This window comes from Mycteria americana, chromosome 6 (genome assembly GCF_035582795.1).
Source record: "Mycteria americana isolate JAX WOST 10 ecotype Jacksonville Zoo and Gardens chromosome 6, USCA_MyAme_1.0, whole genome shotgun sequence".
In the NCBI taxonomy this organism is placed as follows: domain Eukaryota; kingdom Metazoa; phylum Chordata; class Aves; order Ciconiiformes; family Ciconiidae; genus Mycteria; species Mycteria americana.
Window position 1 is genome coordinate 8469827 of NC_134370.1, and position 13899 is coordinate 8483725.

The 13899-nt window shown below is 42.7% G+C and overlaps 1 protein-coding gene across 1 annotated transcript in view; it reads right to left on the bottom strand.

The window, feature by feature from the left end:
* SLC18A2 (solute carrier family 18 member A2) overlaps positions 1-13899 on the bottom strand; it is a 31588-nt gene that overhangs the window by 5217 nt on the left and 12472 nt on the right. Inside the window, exons 5-12 of the mRNA XM_075504046.1 lie at positions 11354-11446; positions 10843-10932; positions 10691-10734; positions 10555-10615; positions 5225-5320; positions 1698-1776; positions 1400-1451; positions 884-947 (exon numbers count right to left, since the gene is read on the bottom strand). Of these exons, the coding sequence (XP_075360161.1) occupies positions 884-947; positions 1400-1451; positions 1698-1776; positions 5225-5320; positions 10555-10615; positions 10691-10734; positions 10843-10932; positions 11354-11446 (579 nt within the window). The remainder of the gene's footprint in view (positions 1-883; positions 948-1399; positions 1452-1697; positions 1777-5224; positions 5321-10554; positions 10616-10690; positions 10735-10842; positions 10933-11353; positions 11447-13899) is intronic.

Consider the following 13899-nt stretch of genomic DNA (forward strand, 5'->3'; position numbering starts at 1 on the left):
ACTGTGTCTGAGGTCACAGATGGACGTGTATAGATGCGTACATGTGACACTTGCCAGAGGACAACAGAGATGTGAGCTTAGAGCCTACCAACCGCTTCCCAGTAACTGTCTGTGCAAAGGCTCCTGTCTCACATTACCAGCCAAGTACCTTTCATTTAGGGAAAAATTACTTTGTACAAACTTACGCTTACTTTAGGCCTAAAAGATTGCATTAGCCTCCAGTCAATCAAAATCATTATGGTGGTTCCAACATGTCTTTTGAGCCACACTTTCATTGCTAGCAAGAAACAGCATGAGACAAAACTGCTGAGATACTGGGGATTTGTAGTTCTGCCTGTAACTTCTTTCCTAACTACACATCCCTCATGCGTGAGGATGCCCCAGAACATTTGCTGACCAGCCAAGTGCTAAAATCCAAGCCATGACCCCCACTCCAGCCTGACTGCGTGGTCCAGCATAAGCAAAGTTCACATATTACTTGGAAAAGAGTACATGTGCGTGGCCTTGGGAATTCCTGTCGATGAACAAAACTTTAAGCCTTTTTTTTTTTTTTTTCTGTGAACAACAGACTGGGTTTTGGGCAGTGCATTGCTTTATTCAAGAAAACAAGGTATAAATTCATGGACAGTTTGAAAAATCTGTTTAGGTCAATGGAGCGATTCTGGATAGACTTCAGAATCCAGCTTGCCTAACAGCAGCCTGGTTTAAACTGCCTGAGCACCGTCCTTTAATCCTTCTTGCTCTGCCTACCAGTTTGGGCCACAGCTTAGGCTTCACTACTGTCAGATCAGAATGACAACGAACCAAATTTTCTGTGTAACTTCATATAAAATCATTTTTACATAACAAACAGATGGTAAGAAGTCATTGGAATTTTTCTTACCAATGGCAAATCCAACTCCAAAATTTGGTGCTATCAGCCCATAAATGTTTTTAGCAAACGGTACCTATAAATGAAATTTCAGGCAGTTAATTAAGTCACACTGCACATGCTAATGAAGTTAGTTTTCTTTTTCTAAGGTAAATTCTCAGAGTAGTTGTGGCACACTTGGTACAGATGTGCAAGTTAGAGTTGGATCCTTGTTCTGGGCTACTGTTTCAGACAACTGTGCCATGAAACCACTGGCACACTTACTATTATGAGCAAGAATAAACTGTTGAGTGACAGCTCAAAAAAAGGATCATCCTCCTCCTTTCAGAGCCAGTCTTCCTTCAAAATAATTGAAGCCCTGAAATTTGAAAGCACTCAAAACTCTGATCTGGAACCTATTAACTACACATTGTTTAATAATGTATCATAAAGCAGAAACTTCAGCAAAATCTCATGGGGAAAGCACATATTTGAAGATGAACACACGAACATTTAGATGGTTTGAAAGATACATGATCTTCTACTTACGCATAAAATACTTATTCCCACGATTAGCATCCCAAGTAAAGCACAAAGCCACCTATCAAAGAAGAAACGTCACTCAGAGATCGGTGATACTGAGATGTTAGAGATGATCTTGAATGTTTCAAAGTCATGTCTGGAGTGCTGAGTTACACAACCAAAGTAGCAACATGTCCAAAAAAGCTATTTTGCTACTATAGAACAAGCTTTAATAATTTCCACTATTAACAAACTGCCCTGGGAAACACTGAAAATGGTAGAGGAACAGACTGGAACATTATTAGTATTTTTAAATTAAGCCTACCTTCCCATTTTGTGCGCAAGTATCCCAAAAAGATTAGTCCCAATGAGATAAGAGATACTAGCTGGAAGAAAAGCAACGCCTGAAAAATATGAATGAGATTTTTTATCAGCAAGGATTTTAGTGAAGTGTTAGAAGAAACTAATAAATTCCAGACACTGCAATTTTGATTTGAACGCATCTAATAGCGTCTTTGTGCATAGCCCCAAAAAATCAAATATCCTGTTTGTTGTAGCCTTCTCATGAAATCTAAGGACATCATCTATGAAATGCAGGAGCAATGTGACGCCTTTGAAAAGAGTTTTTCAGCATCAGCTACAAGAAGTGGTATGGGAGAGGGGACGGAACAACAAAGAGCAAAAAGTTTATATCTAACTACTATAAGCTTTGGGATAGGTCAAGGAAAGCAACTCTTTCGCGGTTGCGTGGCTTATGGAGCATATGCTCAGCACATGCAGCAAGCCCAGAATGGCCAGGGTGGGTGAATCCCTCCCTGGAGGAGGGGACAGCAGGACTGCTGCTGTGGCTTTGCAAGTCACGGTCCCCCTCCGTGCCTGTGAATGCCGTGAGGCCTCACGTTATAGGCAAGTTTGTAATGTCGCAATATGGTCCTTGGTCAAGCAGCGACTGAAGCCAAGCATATATCAATAATGTAAAGGTGAAGAAACCTTAAAATCATGGTTTTGAAATTATTTAGCCAATATATTTACAGTAAAAGTTAATTTTAAAAAATCAGTTGTTGGTTTAAATTACAAAAACTAATTATCTGTAACGACTTGCAGATGAGGACACCCGAGTAAATCCCTTCTGACCCTGATGGGAGGGTACCTGGACCCTCCCATCTCCCTCACATCCACTCGGAAAAACATACTGTTGGGACCAGGAATTTTTTCTAGTCCTGAGTTTCCACAGCAGCAGCCGTATCTGGAGTAGATGCTGGCTGCGTGGTGGCCAGAAATATCTCTGGTTTAAAAGCCAATTACAGCCTGTACTTGAGGATTCATCCTCTCCCTACACGTCAGTCGCAGGGCAGGACCCAGCCGGAGGGGCAATGTCAAAGGAAGAAATGCTAACGGAGAGCGCGGGGTGCCATTGCCTCGGCTGCCTGGAGAGCACCAGGGAGGACGATGCAGGCGTGGGTGAGAGCAGGGACTGCCTCTGAGGAGAAGACGTTGCATGAAAAATATCCGAGAGGCAGAGGAGCAGCGTGGCTGTGCTTAATGCTGCGTCCTTGCGGAATGGAGTTGGATGGGTCTTGGAAGAAATAAGACACAGAGTTTCTCTGTTGTTCCTGTTACATTTTGCATCTTCTTAAGAAAAAAAAAAAAGCTGGAAAACCTGACAAGACTGGGAAAGTCTGACAAATTAGTGCATGCCATGACAAGCCTTCATTTGGTCATTGTTAAATCAGGTAATTCAGATTTAGAAAGCAGCTGTGACATTACAGTGCACAATCAAACCATTTCCTTTAAGTGTATATGCTCCTCATCTTTCACCAAGGCAACATAGATTTTCTCATTTCCTGCCTATCCATCTTCCTTCCTATCTCTCTGATATTCATAAGAAAAAAATTGAGAGGTAATTTTTAGCCCAGCAATATCCTGTGATTAAAATCCTTGTGGGTTACAATGGTGATGCTGGGGAAACATTTTCACCTGTGTAACCGCAGCTACTTCGGTACTGCTTGGAGCTATCTTTCTATACCAAATAGTCACATATAGCAGAGCTTGACAACTGTAAAAAAAATACCCCAAAGGCTTGTTAAATAAGACTTGCAGGTTGGTGTGTAAGCTGTGGTATACTGAAGCAGAACCATAATATTCTAAATAAGCTTTATGCACAGTAACATTAATTGAGCAAATCAAGGTTTTTTATACCTTCTTCAGATCATGCTTCAAACAGCTGGATCTCCAAATTGCATAAGATAATCATTTGCTTAAAACCCTGCAGTTCAAGATATAATTTAAGAGGCTTAAAAACTTTAATTAATGCTGTCAAATCAGACAAAGTGTAATGGAGTCAATTACTTATATCATTAAGGGGTAAAATTAGCCTTAATTTAAAATGCATATTTTCCTTCTAGGAATCTCTATTCAACTAAGAGATTTGTAAATCTCACTTCTATTGCACCAGTAATATGAAACTCTAGTGAGGAAGGTAGATAAGCAATCTTTCTTTTTCTTCGTGAGGTTTAAAATATCTAAGTTTGTGCGTTAATTTTGTTTTCTTGTTATATTACAAGCCAGCAGTCATTACCGTGTTCAACAGTACAGCAGCACATTAAGGACTGCTAGCTATGGCCACCCTAGATCTGGGTTTGCATTAATAAGAACGAAGGTTTGTGCTTTCTCTATGGCATGGGGACACCTACATTAACGTAGAGTAGGGATATTAGTCGGATGCTAGCTGAACATCATTTTCATTAAGAATTTTCCTTTTTCTTTCAAATGCCATATATTGATACTAAAAAATACCCTAATGAAATGACACGATACAGAACACCAGTTAACATTATCAAATATATGTTGTGTTCGCAACGGTAACTCTTTCCTACAAACCATTAAAATGGTAAACGTCAGATCGATACAGAGGATCAGCACTATGCGTTGTGGTACGTGACGGCCAGGCACCCCCCACCCAAGGCGATTCACATCAACCTCCCGCACACAGTTTGACACTCACTGGAAATTAGATCATTTTTCTTTTTTTTTTTTTTTTTTCTCCCCCTTGTTCATCTCAGGGAGAAAGTAACTGCCCCAGTTTTACTCTCCAGTCTAACCTGATACATGGGACAAATTCCTAGTTTGCCTGTGGACACTGGTTTCCCGAGACTGTGTTACAGGCTATAAGGTGGTCCAAGTTGGGGCTCTCCCATTGCTTTCTGTTGAATGGGATGACTAAATAACCACTGAAAGGGTGTCAAATCTATCAGATTGAAGGGAAAATGCTTCTCATATCCTCGGTGGCTACATTTTAAGTAAAATCCATCCCTCTTCCACACATTGCCAGGAGCAGCCCTGGAAGGAGCATGTGTTGTCGTGGGCGTGCTCTGCACCATAGCGTACCTGCTGTAGATTTCTGTGGCTGCCTGCTCCTGGCAATTCAAACTGGGAACTGAGGAAGGATTCCCTCTGGGAAAAACCCCAAACAACATGTTTTGCCCCGCCGGGCTGGCTCTGCGGCTCACAAGGCATCTTGCAGCTGCCCCAGCCAACGCTCGCTGCCAGATGCGTGGCTGGGGCTCCCAAAGGAGCCAGGACAAGCACAGTGCCGTGGCTGCCTGCATCTACTTCTCCTTGCAGCGTGAGTGTTGCCCCTCACCGGAGCCTCTATTGCAATAACATCAATCCACTACCTATTTTTCTTACAGACCAATGTTTGCAATTGCGCAGGTATAACACTGACAATTTAAAGATAGTAAAGAAAAAATTACTACCCTGAAGCATGTAAGGAGACCATCATTAACAGGACCGGACCTGAGACAGTCATTAGACAAAATATAGAGATGCAAATAATATACTGTACTTTACCAAGCTGCCATTTTTTTGAACACATGGTCTCCATCATCCAGATGGGTAAAGCTGGTTCAAGCATAGCAATAGCCATGTTTGCAAAGCAGATTGATCCTTAGAGAAAGAAGGGGAGGAAAAAAAAGTAGTAGTAATTACTGCTTTTGACTATGAACAAAAAGTCATGCAACGAATGGATGCTTTTACACAAAACATTGCACTTTTTACAGTCCTATTTGTCATGCGTCAGATGTTGATTAATGTTAAATAGAACAGAATGTAAAATCACCGAAAACTAACTTTCTGTATATTTCTATTCTCCTAGAAATTCTACAATAAAGGTTAAACTATTTTCATAACGTGAAAGTTTGCAGTGAGCTTGATGACATTTAGAAAGTTCATGAGGTCTGACTGTTGTACAAATGATTAGCTAAAACTACAATCTTTTGGTCTTTATCTAGTCTCCTGGGGCAAAACCGGAGCCCTGTTGTGCAAGAGGCACAGGCTCTGACCCTATGCCTCCATCATCTGAGAACGACGATGATGAGATGTGGAGGTCTTGATCCTGAAAATACCAAGAGACAACCACAGAGATGTCTATCCCCTACAAAAGGGAATTTTGTGTCGAGATCCTATAGCTAGCAGCCAGTAAGTACATGCAGCAAAGCATGGGTCTGGCTGAGCTTGCCCAGCCCTATGAATTTCAAATGCCTCCAGATCTCTTCTGAATTTCTGGACCTTTAGTCAGCCAGACGCAAAGGATAACAGGCGGTGGAAGTGCTGATTCAGTCTTGCCTGCTGGCTCAGCTCTGCCCTATGCCACCGCCTGCGGATCCAGACTCCAGTGGGTTTGTGTCAAGTTCGTCTATCCTCAGTAGGGCACTTCAGCTTTAGTGCAGGGATTATTAACCCCCATGGTATTTCTTTGGCTTGAAGATGCCTTTCCCACTTACTCAAAAGAACCCAAGACAGTCAAAGCCTAATGCAGGGCAACGGGACACGTCCCCTCTGCTAATCCCTTACAAAATGACTTTCAAGGGAGCTTGGAAGTCACTAGAAGTGACAACCTCAAACCTGTGTTCCCACTTCTCTTCCTAATATTTACAATCTCTGATATTTAGAAAAATATTCTAGACCCTTACAGTCATTTACCATCCAATTTTTACTTTTTTTTTTTTAAAAAAAGCTTAATTTTGTCTGAGGCCAGTGAAACATTATTTCTCCTGGAACAAGTTCCTCATCATACAGTTCAAAACAAATGAGCACTGATGTCATTCTTTGCTCAAACCTGTCAGAATATATTAGACTGTGTACCTACAATTCCTAAAATGAACTTGCAGGCTCGCTGGCTCACTCCCTTCCCAGGGCATAGAGCAACAGTTCAGTACTGCTTTACCCCAAAGATGAAAGGTTAGATCTAAAGCTAACCTTTCCACTCTGCTGCAAGCTCCCACTAGTGTCAAGAGCCCCAGTTAAACACCTCGGGGCTGCCCTCTTCCGAGTGAAATCAGCCACACTCAAGCAGCTTCCTTGATGCTGGAAAAAGATTTCAGGCCACACAAAGTGCAGCCAGAGGAAGCAGGGCCCTTCTAACAGAGATGGCTTAAATAGCACAGGTCTTATTCTACTCTTAACAAACTTCACAAAGAGATGAGAAACAGGTGTGCGTGCATGTGTGTGTTGCATCTACTTCTCATTAGGTCAGGAAGCATCACCAGAGCTTACCAAAGTACTCAGGTACCTGGTGAAAAAGGTACTTCAGATCTTTAGGAGGTACCCCAAGAGAAAAGTGAGAGCCTGAGCTGGTACTCTGCAAACTCAGGGCAAAATCCAATACAGTGCTACCTTAGCAAAGCTTCCCCAAATGAAAATAAAATATTTTTTTCCTCTGTCTTGCATGGACCTGACCTCTCTTTAGAGGGCCATGTCTCAAGGGCATATATCCTACATCGTTTCTTATTTCAATTAGATAAAACGTCCTGCGTTGGCCAGAAGGTGTGAAACTACAACCTTCCAGCTGGATCCCACCTCCGCGGCTGAGAACCCACTTGGCTTTTGGCAGAGTGCCATAGACATCGCTGGTATTTTTCTGTGAAAAAGCAGGTACCCAGTGAAAAGCTGTTGCACGCCTTCTCAAGAACCCATATGCTCATGATGACATCTGCCTGAACTTTGTTTTTTGGATCTGATGATTTAAACTAACTTGCCTGTCAATGCAACTTTGTCAGCCAGTAGCACCTAACGTTTCTCTAATCCCTGTCAGTGAGGTCCGGCTGCAAGAATGCCGTTGACTTCATTCACAGAGCTCCTACCAGCACTGACAAAAAGCGTCGGTAACATTTCTTTTGTCTGGGTCAGTGAGTACTGATGGCACTGACTCTGAAGCATCGCCTCTGACGCAATCCACATAGGAGGCAGAGTCTATATTTGCTCACATTTCCTTTCTCCTGCAGAGGTTTTCATCTGAGCGTGCCATATCAGCTGGGCTGTCCCTCTGATGCTCACATCTTTATGACCTCCCCACCTGGCCTGGGAAGTGGATGTTCAACAGGAATGGCCACAGCGCATCCTGCAATAGCTACTGCAATAGCTGCAATAGCAAAGGCACCGAAGGCGACTGGGCAGTAGGACTGCGATATACAGTGAGTGAATGAAAACACTGGCCTCCTGTCTGTTCTGGCAGTCGACGTTATTAACTCACGGGCAACATGGGTTACCAATGTTGAAAGTCACACTTTCAGAGAGAGAGGAACACCATGCTGGAGCTCAAGACACCTTGTGTTAAAGACTAATATTGTGCTATAGATAAGCCAAATAGGTCAGAAAGTGCTTGTACTTTGAGAATACAAACAATTATGACTCAAGTGTATGACGCATGCTCAGGAGATTGAATCTGAATTTATACCATGAAATTAGTGTACCTAAATCGAGAGTGTAAGAAACACTTAAACTGTTAGTCCATTTGCAGCATGCCTAAATTGGCCCTGGTTTTTACTTGTGGTTAACAAGTCAGCCCACTAGAGATGCAGTCAATTTTTTAATGAGGTCGTTAAAAGCCATTCAAAACCTCTAATCGCCCTGAGCAGTGCAAACCCAATGGGACTTTTAACCTTCTCCTCTCTAATCGTTGTATCTGAACATTGTACACAGTGTGGGACATTTACATTCACAGCATCCTTGTGAAGCAGAAGACATGTTATCCTGGCTTAGATATGGAGAAGTGTGGCATGATGCCTTGACTGATTGCCTCAAGGTGTCAGAGCACGGAGCTAACTCTGCCGTCCCAACCAACCCCTTACCCACCCTTCCCTGTTAATATCAGGATCAGAAGTTCCCATCTTAGAAAACAGAGCAAGGAAAACACTGAACTCCCTGGGGTAAGGGAGAGCAAATGAAACTTTCAGACCCCTTTCACTGTAAAAAGCAACAACTTCCAAACTGAAGCAATTAACATTTAAAGTGTATTCCTGGTGCATCAAGAAATCTGCATTTGGACTGAGTGCACTGGTAGGCCAGATAAAAGGCTGAATTTATAGTTGGTATTTGGCATTCGGCTCTGAAAAAAACAAATTTGGTCTGCAAGGGAAATAAAGAAGGGGAGAAGAGGCTGAGGTTATAGAACATCAGCACCATCCGTACTGTCAAAGCACTGGGCAGACTCTGTCCTGAGGCAGAGGCCCTGGGTGCTGTACCCAACCCTGCTGGTAACCCACCACAGGGACTCTCTCAGATCCTGGGCATGATGCCTGGTGGGAGGGGGACAGGTCACCCAGAGCAGTTGGCAAGAGCAGGAAGGATCGGAACAGAGAGGGTTTTTACGTTCTATCCCTCCGTACATCCTTCCTTTCCCTTCCTCTGGTCAAGCCCAGCCGCTGTGGATCAAAGATGGGAAGGGGAAACAGGAGGCAGTCCCTGCAGGCACGTGCAGGGCAGCAAGAGGCAAAAAGAGCCAGGGCAGAAGGGTACGGTCTCTCTGACACACACTGTCCTGATTCCAGGCTACCCAGCCCTGAATCTTTTCACTACTTTGCTGCCCTGAGACTATTTGTGCAGCCCTGCTTTACAGAGCCCCAAAACATCAGCTGAAACAGCTTCAGAGAAGAGAATAGCTGCAGATATTGAATGCCATGCAAATGTGTTAGAAAATGGGAACAAAGTCCATTCCTGCTCTTAGCAGACATGGGACATGGTCAAAATAGTGGTATCCATGGTCTTTGGTACCTTTTCTCTTCCTCGGCTAAGACTAGTAGTTTGGCATGAGCAGCTAAGACTTAGTCAAGCAAAGCGCTCCTTGAAATCAGTCCCCTGATCATATTTTGTGGTTTAAACCAAGTTCTGTCACAGATTAGATGTTGTCAGGGACTACATTTTTCTCCAGAAATCTACTTTATATACTAGATGAACCTCACCTTGCAGCACCTGCTTTAAGCACTGTAAGAGACAAGGTACTGAATTAGATGCATGATAGATCTGATCTCTTATGACAGGTACTGCCTTTGCTACTCTTTTCCCTCAAATATTTTTATTCTATGAAAAGGTCTTTTAATGCTCCAAGAAGTTCTCAAGCAAAAGTGTGTGTATAACTTTAGTCACAGCTTGACCTGTGTCTAGCCAAAGAGTTAGGGTAATGGCCATTCCCTAACACCACCAAGAATCAGCAAACTCAAAACACGCCTGGAAGAATTGCTTTCTTGGACAAGCAGGTTAGGATTAAGGAAAAAAACCTGTAAAAAATTAGATCTCTTTTCAGATATTTTATGAACATTAAAAAGGGCCGGGCTTAATTACAACCTTCAGAATAAACATTCAACAAAATGCAACGCAAAAAGGCAAACTTCCCTTGAGACAGAAAGACTAATTAGAGAAACGATCCATGTAATACCAAACACCACTCGCCATTCCACCCAGCCCTTTTCTGAAATATAATCCACGCTCTAGAGACCAAACTCACTCCTTCTTCAAACGGAAGCGAAGTTCAGTGTTATTCCCTACGCCTGCCTGCAATGTGCTGGCAATCCCTCCCCCCAAAAGCCTTGGCCCTGTTCACTTGCCTCATAGAAAGTTTCATGGCCACATCTCAGTACGGTGCAGCAATTCATTGCCTTAGCAGGCAACTGCAAGTCCCTAGTGTCCTCTCAGCTGGAAAGCCACCTACATTTCAAACTTTCTGTCTGCTATGTGTCTACTGGTATATTCATCCTGTATTACTAACAGATTATTTTTTCTTTGAGCTTCATGTAAATGAAAGCAGCATATGACAATATTGTTAAACCAGCTCAGCCTGAGGCATTCCAGGATGCCAGGTATAACACCAGCAGTTGGTTTAAAGAAAAAAAAAAAGGATCTGGTACCTGCTGCAATAATGATATATGGGTCCTTCAAAAGTGTCAGTAACGGTGTCCCCTTCTGACTCTGTGAAACAAAAGCTTGGGATTAGGAAAGGCAAAGTGTCATCCATTGCCTAGAGTGTTTTACCTTAATACTTACTTCTGCTTGTGCTCTGGATGGCTGCAGAACAAATAATTGAACAGCTGCGAAAAGAAATCAATACTGTAACATTTCTTCAAGAAGGGGGTTAGATGGTAGTAACATGAAAGGCACGTGCTACATGGCGATATTGACTCTTCGTATTTACTGACCTCCATCTAACAGAGCTAGTGCTGCCAGCACCAGGAAAGGAGAACTCTTCCCCACAAACTCATACATGACGCTCCCAAAAGGTGGGCCCACTGCCAGGGAGAAAGAAAGGACACAGCTGTGAAGCCACATCTCTGACTCCGAACAACCATCATCTGCAAGCGTTTAGGCATCCTGCTATTGGCACTCAGTGACCAAAAAGCTCAATTTAAAAATCCCCACAAAGCTCACTGATCCTGACAATAACCATATTCTTCACTCCCCAAAATACTATTCCATGTAAACAAAACCCAAACATCTCAGAGATTATTGCCTGACATATGTATCCGCATAAGAAATATGCTGCTGTGGGGAAAACAATATTCTTAACAGGCACCATGAATCTAATCTGGAGATGGCACGATAATGTCACACTCAGTGAGACTCTGCTGCTGCTTTCTTAGGTCACAAGTACATGCTTTGGGAAGGCTGGGGGGTGGTTTCTCTTGCCAGCAGAGCCTCCAACTCACTGACCTAATACTCCCATAGCAAGGCCTCCTAGTGCAATTCCCATTGCGTTGCCTCTCTCTTCATCATCTGTATATACACTGGCGAGCATACCCATCCCTAAAATTAAAAAGAAAAAAAAAAAGGAAAAAGCAAACCACAAAATTAGGCATCTGTGTACTACAGTTTATGGTTATCATTTGCCAGCCCTATTAAACATTATACAGAGATGATAGCAGGTATCTGTGTGTGTATATATATATATATATATATATATAAAAAATATATAAATATGTATATTCCCTCCCCATAGAACACACTTTGAGGCAAAAGGGGGTGTGGCAATGTAAATGGTCTCCAAGACCATGTCCTATTTTACAGTATTACTCAGGTAATTTAATGATGCCCTGATTCGCTAGATTCTTTGTCCCTGTCTTTGTCACAGAGCTTTTAGATGATGCTTTTCAACTAGCAGAACCAAAGCTTTTGACAAGTATTCACTATCTGTTATTTATACTCCGGGCACTTGACCCAAAGATCTGCTGACCACTCACAGCTATAACTGTGGTCAGTGCTAGCTGTGCTTTGGGCATAAGGGATTATGTAGAGCTGAGTACTTTAAAAATGAGTATTTCAAGTGCAGCATCCAAAATTAAAGGATTCTTTTGACCTTTATCTTCACGTGCCTCACTTCTGCATTTGATGATGAACCTTCATTTCACAAAAGGAAACATGAAGCCTAATTCATTTGTGTTTTTGTGAAGCACTCGGACACTGTAGACGTAAATGCTGCAGAAGAGTCCTCATAGAAATTAGTAATTCTGTTTTCAAATCAAGGCTTAAGTAGGACTCAATAAATAAGGTCCACAGCTACACAGAAAAAGAAAATAAAATATTGCATGATTTATCATTAAGTGAATACCGTCCATCATGTGCATCAAAAGAGCAGAGGTCCTGTGTGGATTAACATGCTTATTGAAAATTGTGGATGACATCAAATTGTTTGCATGAACAGTTGAAGACCAAGTTGGAGAATGATATCGGAATCCACAATGAATTTGTGAGATTTGGGGAAATATTCTGGAGAAAAATAGGAGGCAATACAAAGAAGATAACACAAAGTTTTACACATAGGTAGGAATGACTACATGCAGAAGTGAAGAGGGGGTAAACGACTGGCAGCAATGCTACAGAAAACTTCCTTTGCCTGTGAGATACGTGACGTGACCCTCACTGCCGTTGGCCCTTGCAAGGAGTCAGAGCTTCTTTTGAGTGCTGGGTCTGGTTCTGCTGCAGCACAGGAAGCAAGGTGGGGGTGACTGGAGACTATCCAGAGAAGAGCAATGAGGATGAGCAAAGGCTTAGAAAAATATCTGAGGGACAACTGCAAGACTTTCAATTTAAAACCAGAGAGGAGAAAACCGATGTGAGATGTGATAATAGTCTTGCAATACAAAAAAGAGCCACAAAGATAAAGAAAGGAAACTGTTCTTCATGTTCTCTCAAGTATGGGAAGCAGAAATGGGTTTACATGACAGTAAAGAGGCTTTAGATGAGACATCAGAAAAAACTTCCTGATAGTAAAGGTAGTTAAGCACAAAGCTAGATGCTGAGGGCGTTTCTGGAGGCTTCTGAGAACATGCTTGTCAAGTATGCGTGAGGAATGACAGATACAAAGCTGATCCTGCCTTCAGGAAGGGGGTGGACTAGATGGTCTCCTGGCCTTTTCTGCTCTATTTTGCAGGTTGTCTGTGAAAAAAAAAGTCATGTACTCACTAAGAACTGTATCGCAAAGTACATACTTGCACAGGGAGTGAGTTAAAGTTGAACAATAATTTTGATTCTGGCATGACTTCTCTTTGGAAAGCTTGACTTGTAACCTTAACTTGTACGAAGAAAAAAGATGGGTTTTCTTGTCTCTACCCCTCCTGCTTGTCTTTGCCTTCCCCATCCCTGGCTCCTCATCCCAGCCCTTGCCTGCTCCCGTAGCCACATCCCCACGCTTCCCACTACTCATCCAGGCTTAAATCTCTCCGCTTAACTAGTGCTTGTTGCACAGCTTCCAACGCATCTTAAGCACAAGGTGCTTCTTGCTCCCAGTTCGAAAGCTCAGTCTGAGGTGTTGCATCTCCCCAGCTGCCCCAAGCAGCGCTGCCCAGATGTGGGCTGGAGCAAAATCCCTGCAAAAGGAACCTAGGAGGAATCCAGCTGCCAAATTCTTGTTAAGTTTCTATGAAGTGTATGTGAGCTCTGCTTATAGACCAGTCCAACTTGGAAGGGGGAATTTTCCTGAGGAAGCCAAAAGACGCATTCTCGACAAAAAGCTCTCTGCACCTCCCCTCCCAAGCCAAAATTATATTCCTGCTGCTCTCACGGGAATTTTTTCAAAGGAAAGATTGTGAAATGTTCTAACATTAAGAAATCATATTTCCTCCAGTTTCAGCCTCAGAAGTGGTTGAATAATTTGGGCTGAAAACCCATACTCCATTTCACCTACTCATTTAAAACTTATAACCGTGTATTGGAAATCTGGTACAGGTAACCTGAGTCCAAACTGGCAGACAGCACGGTAA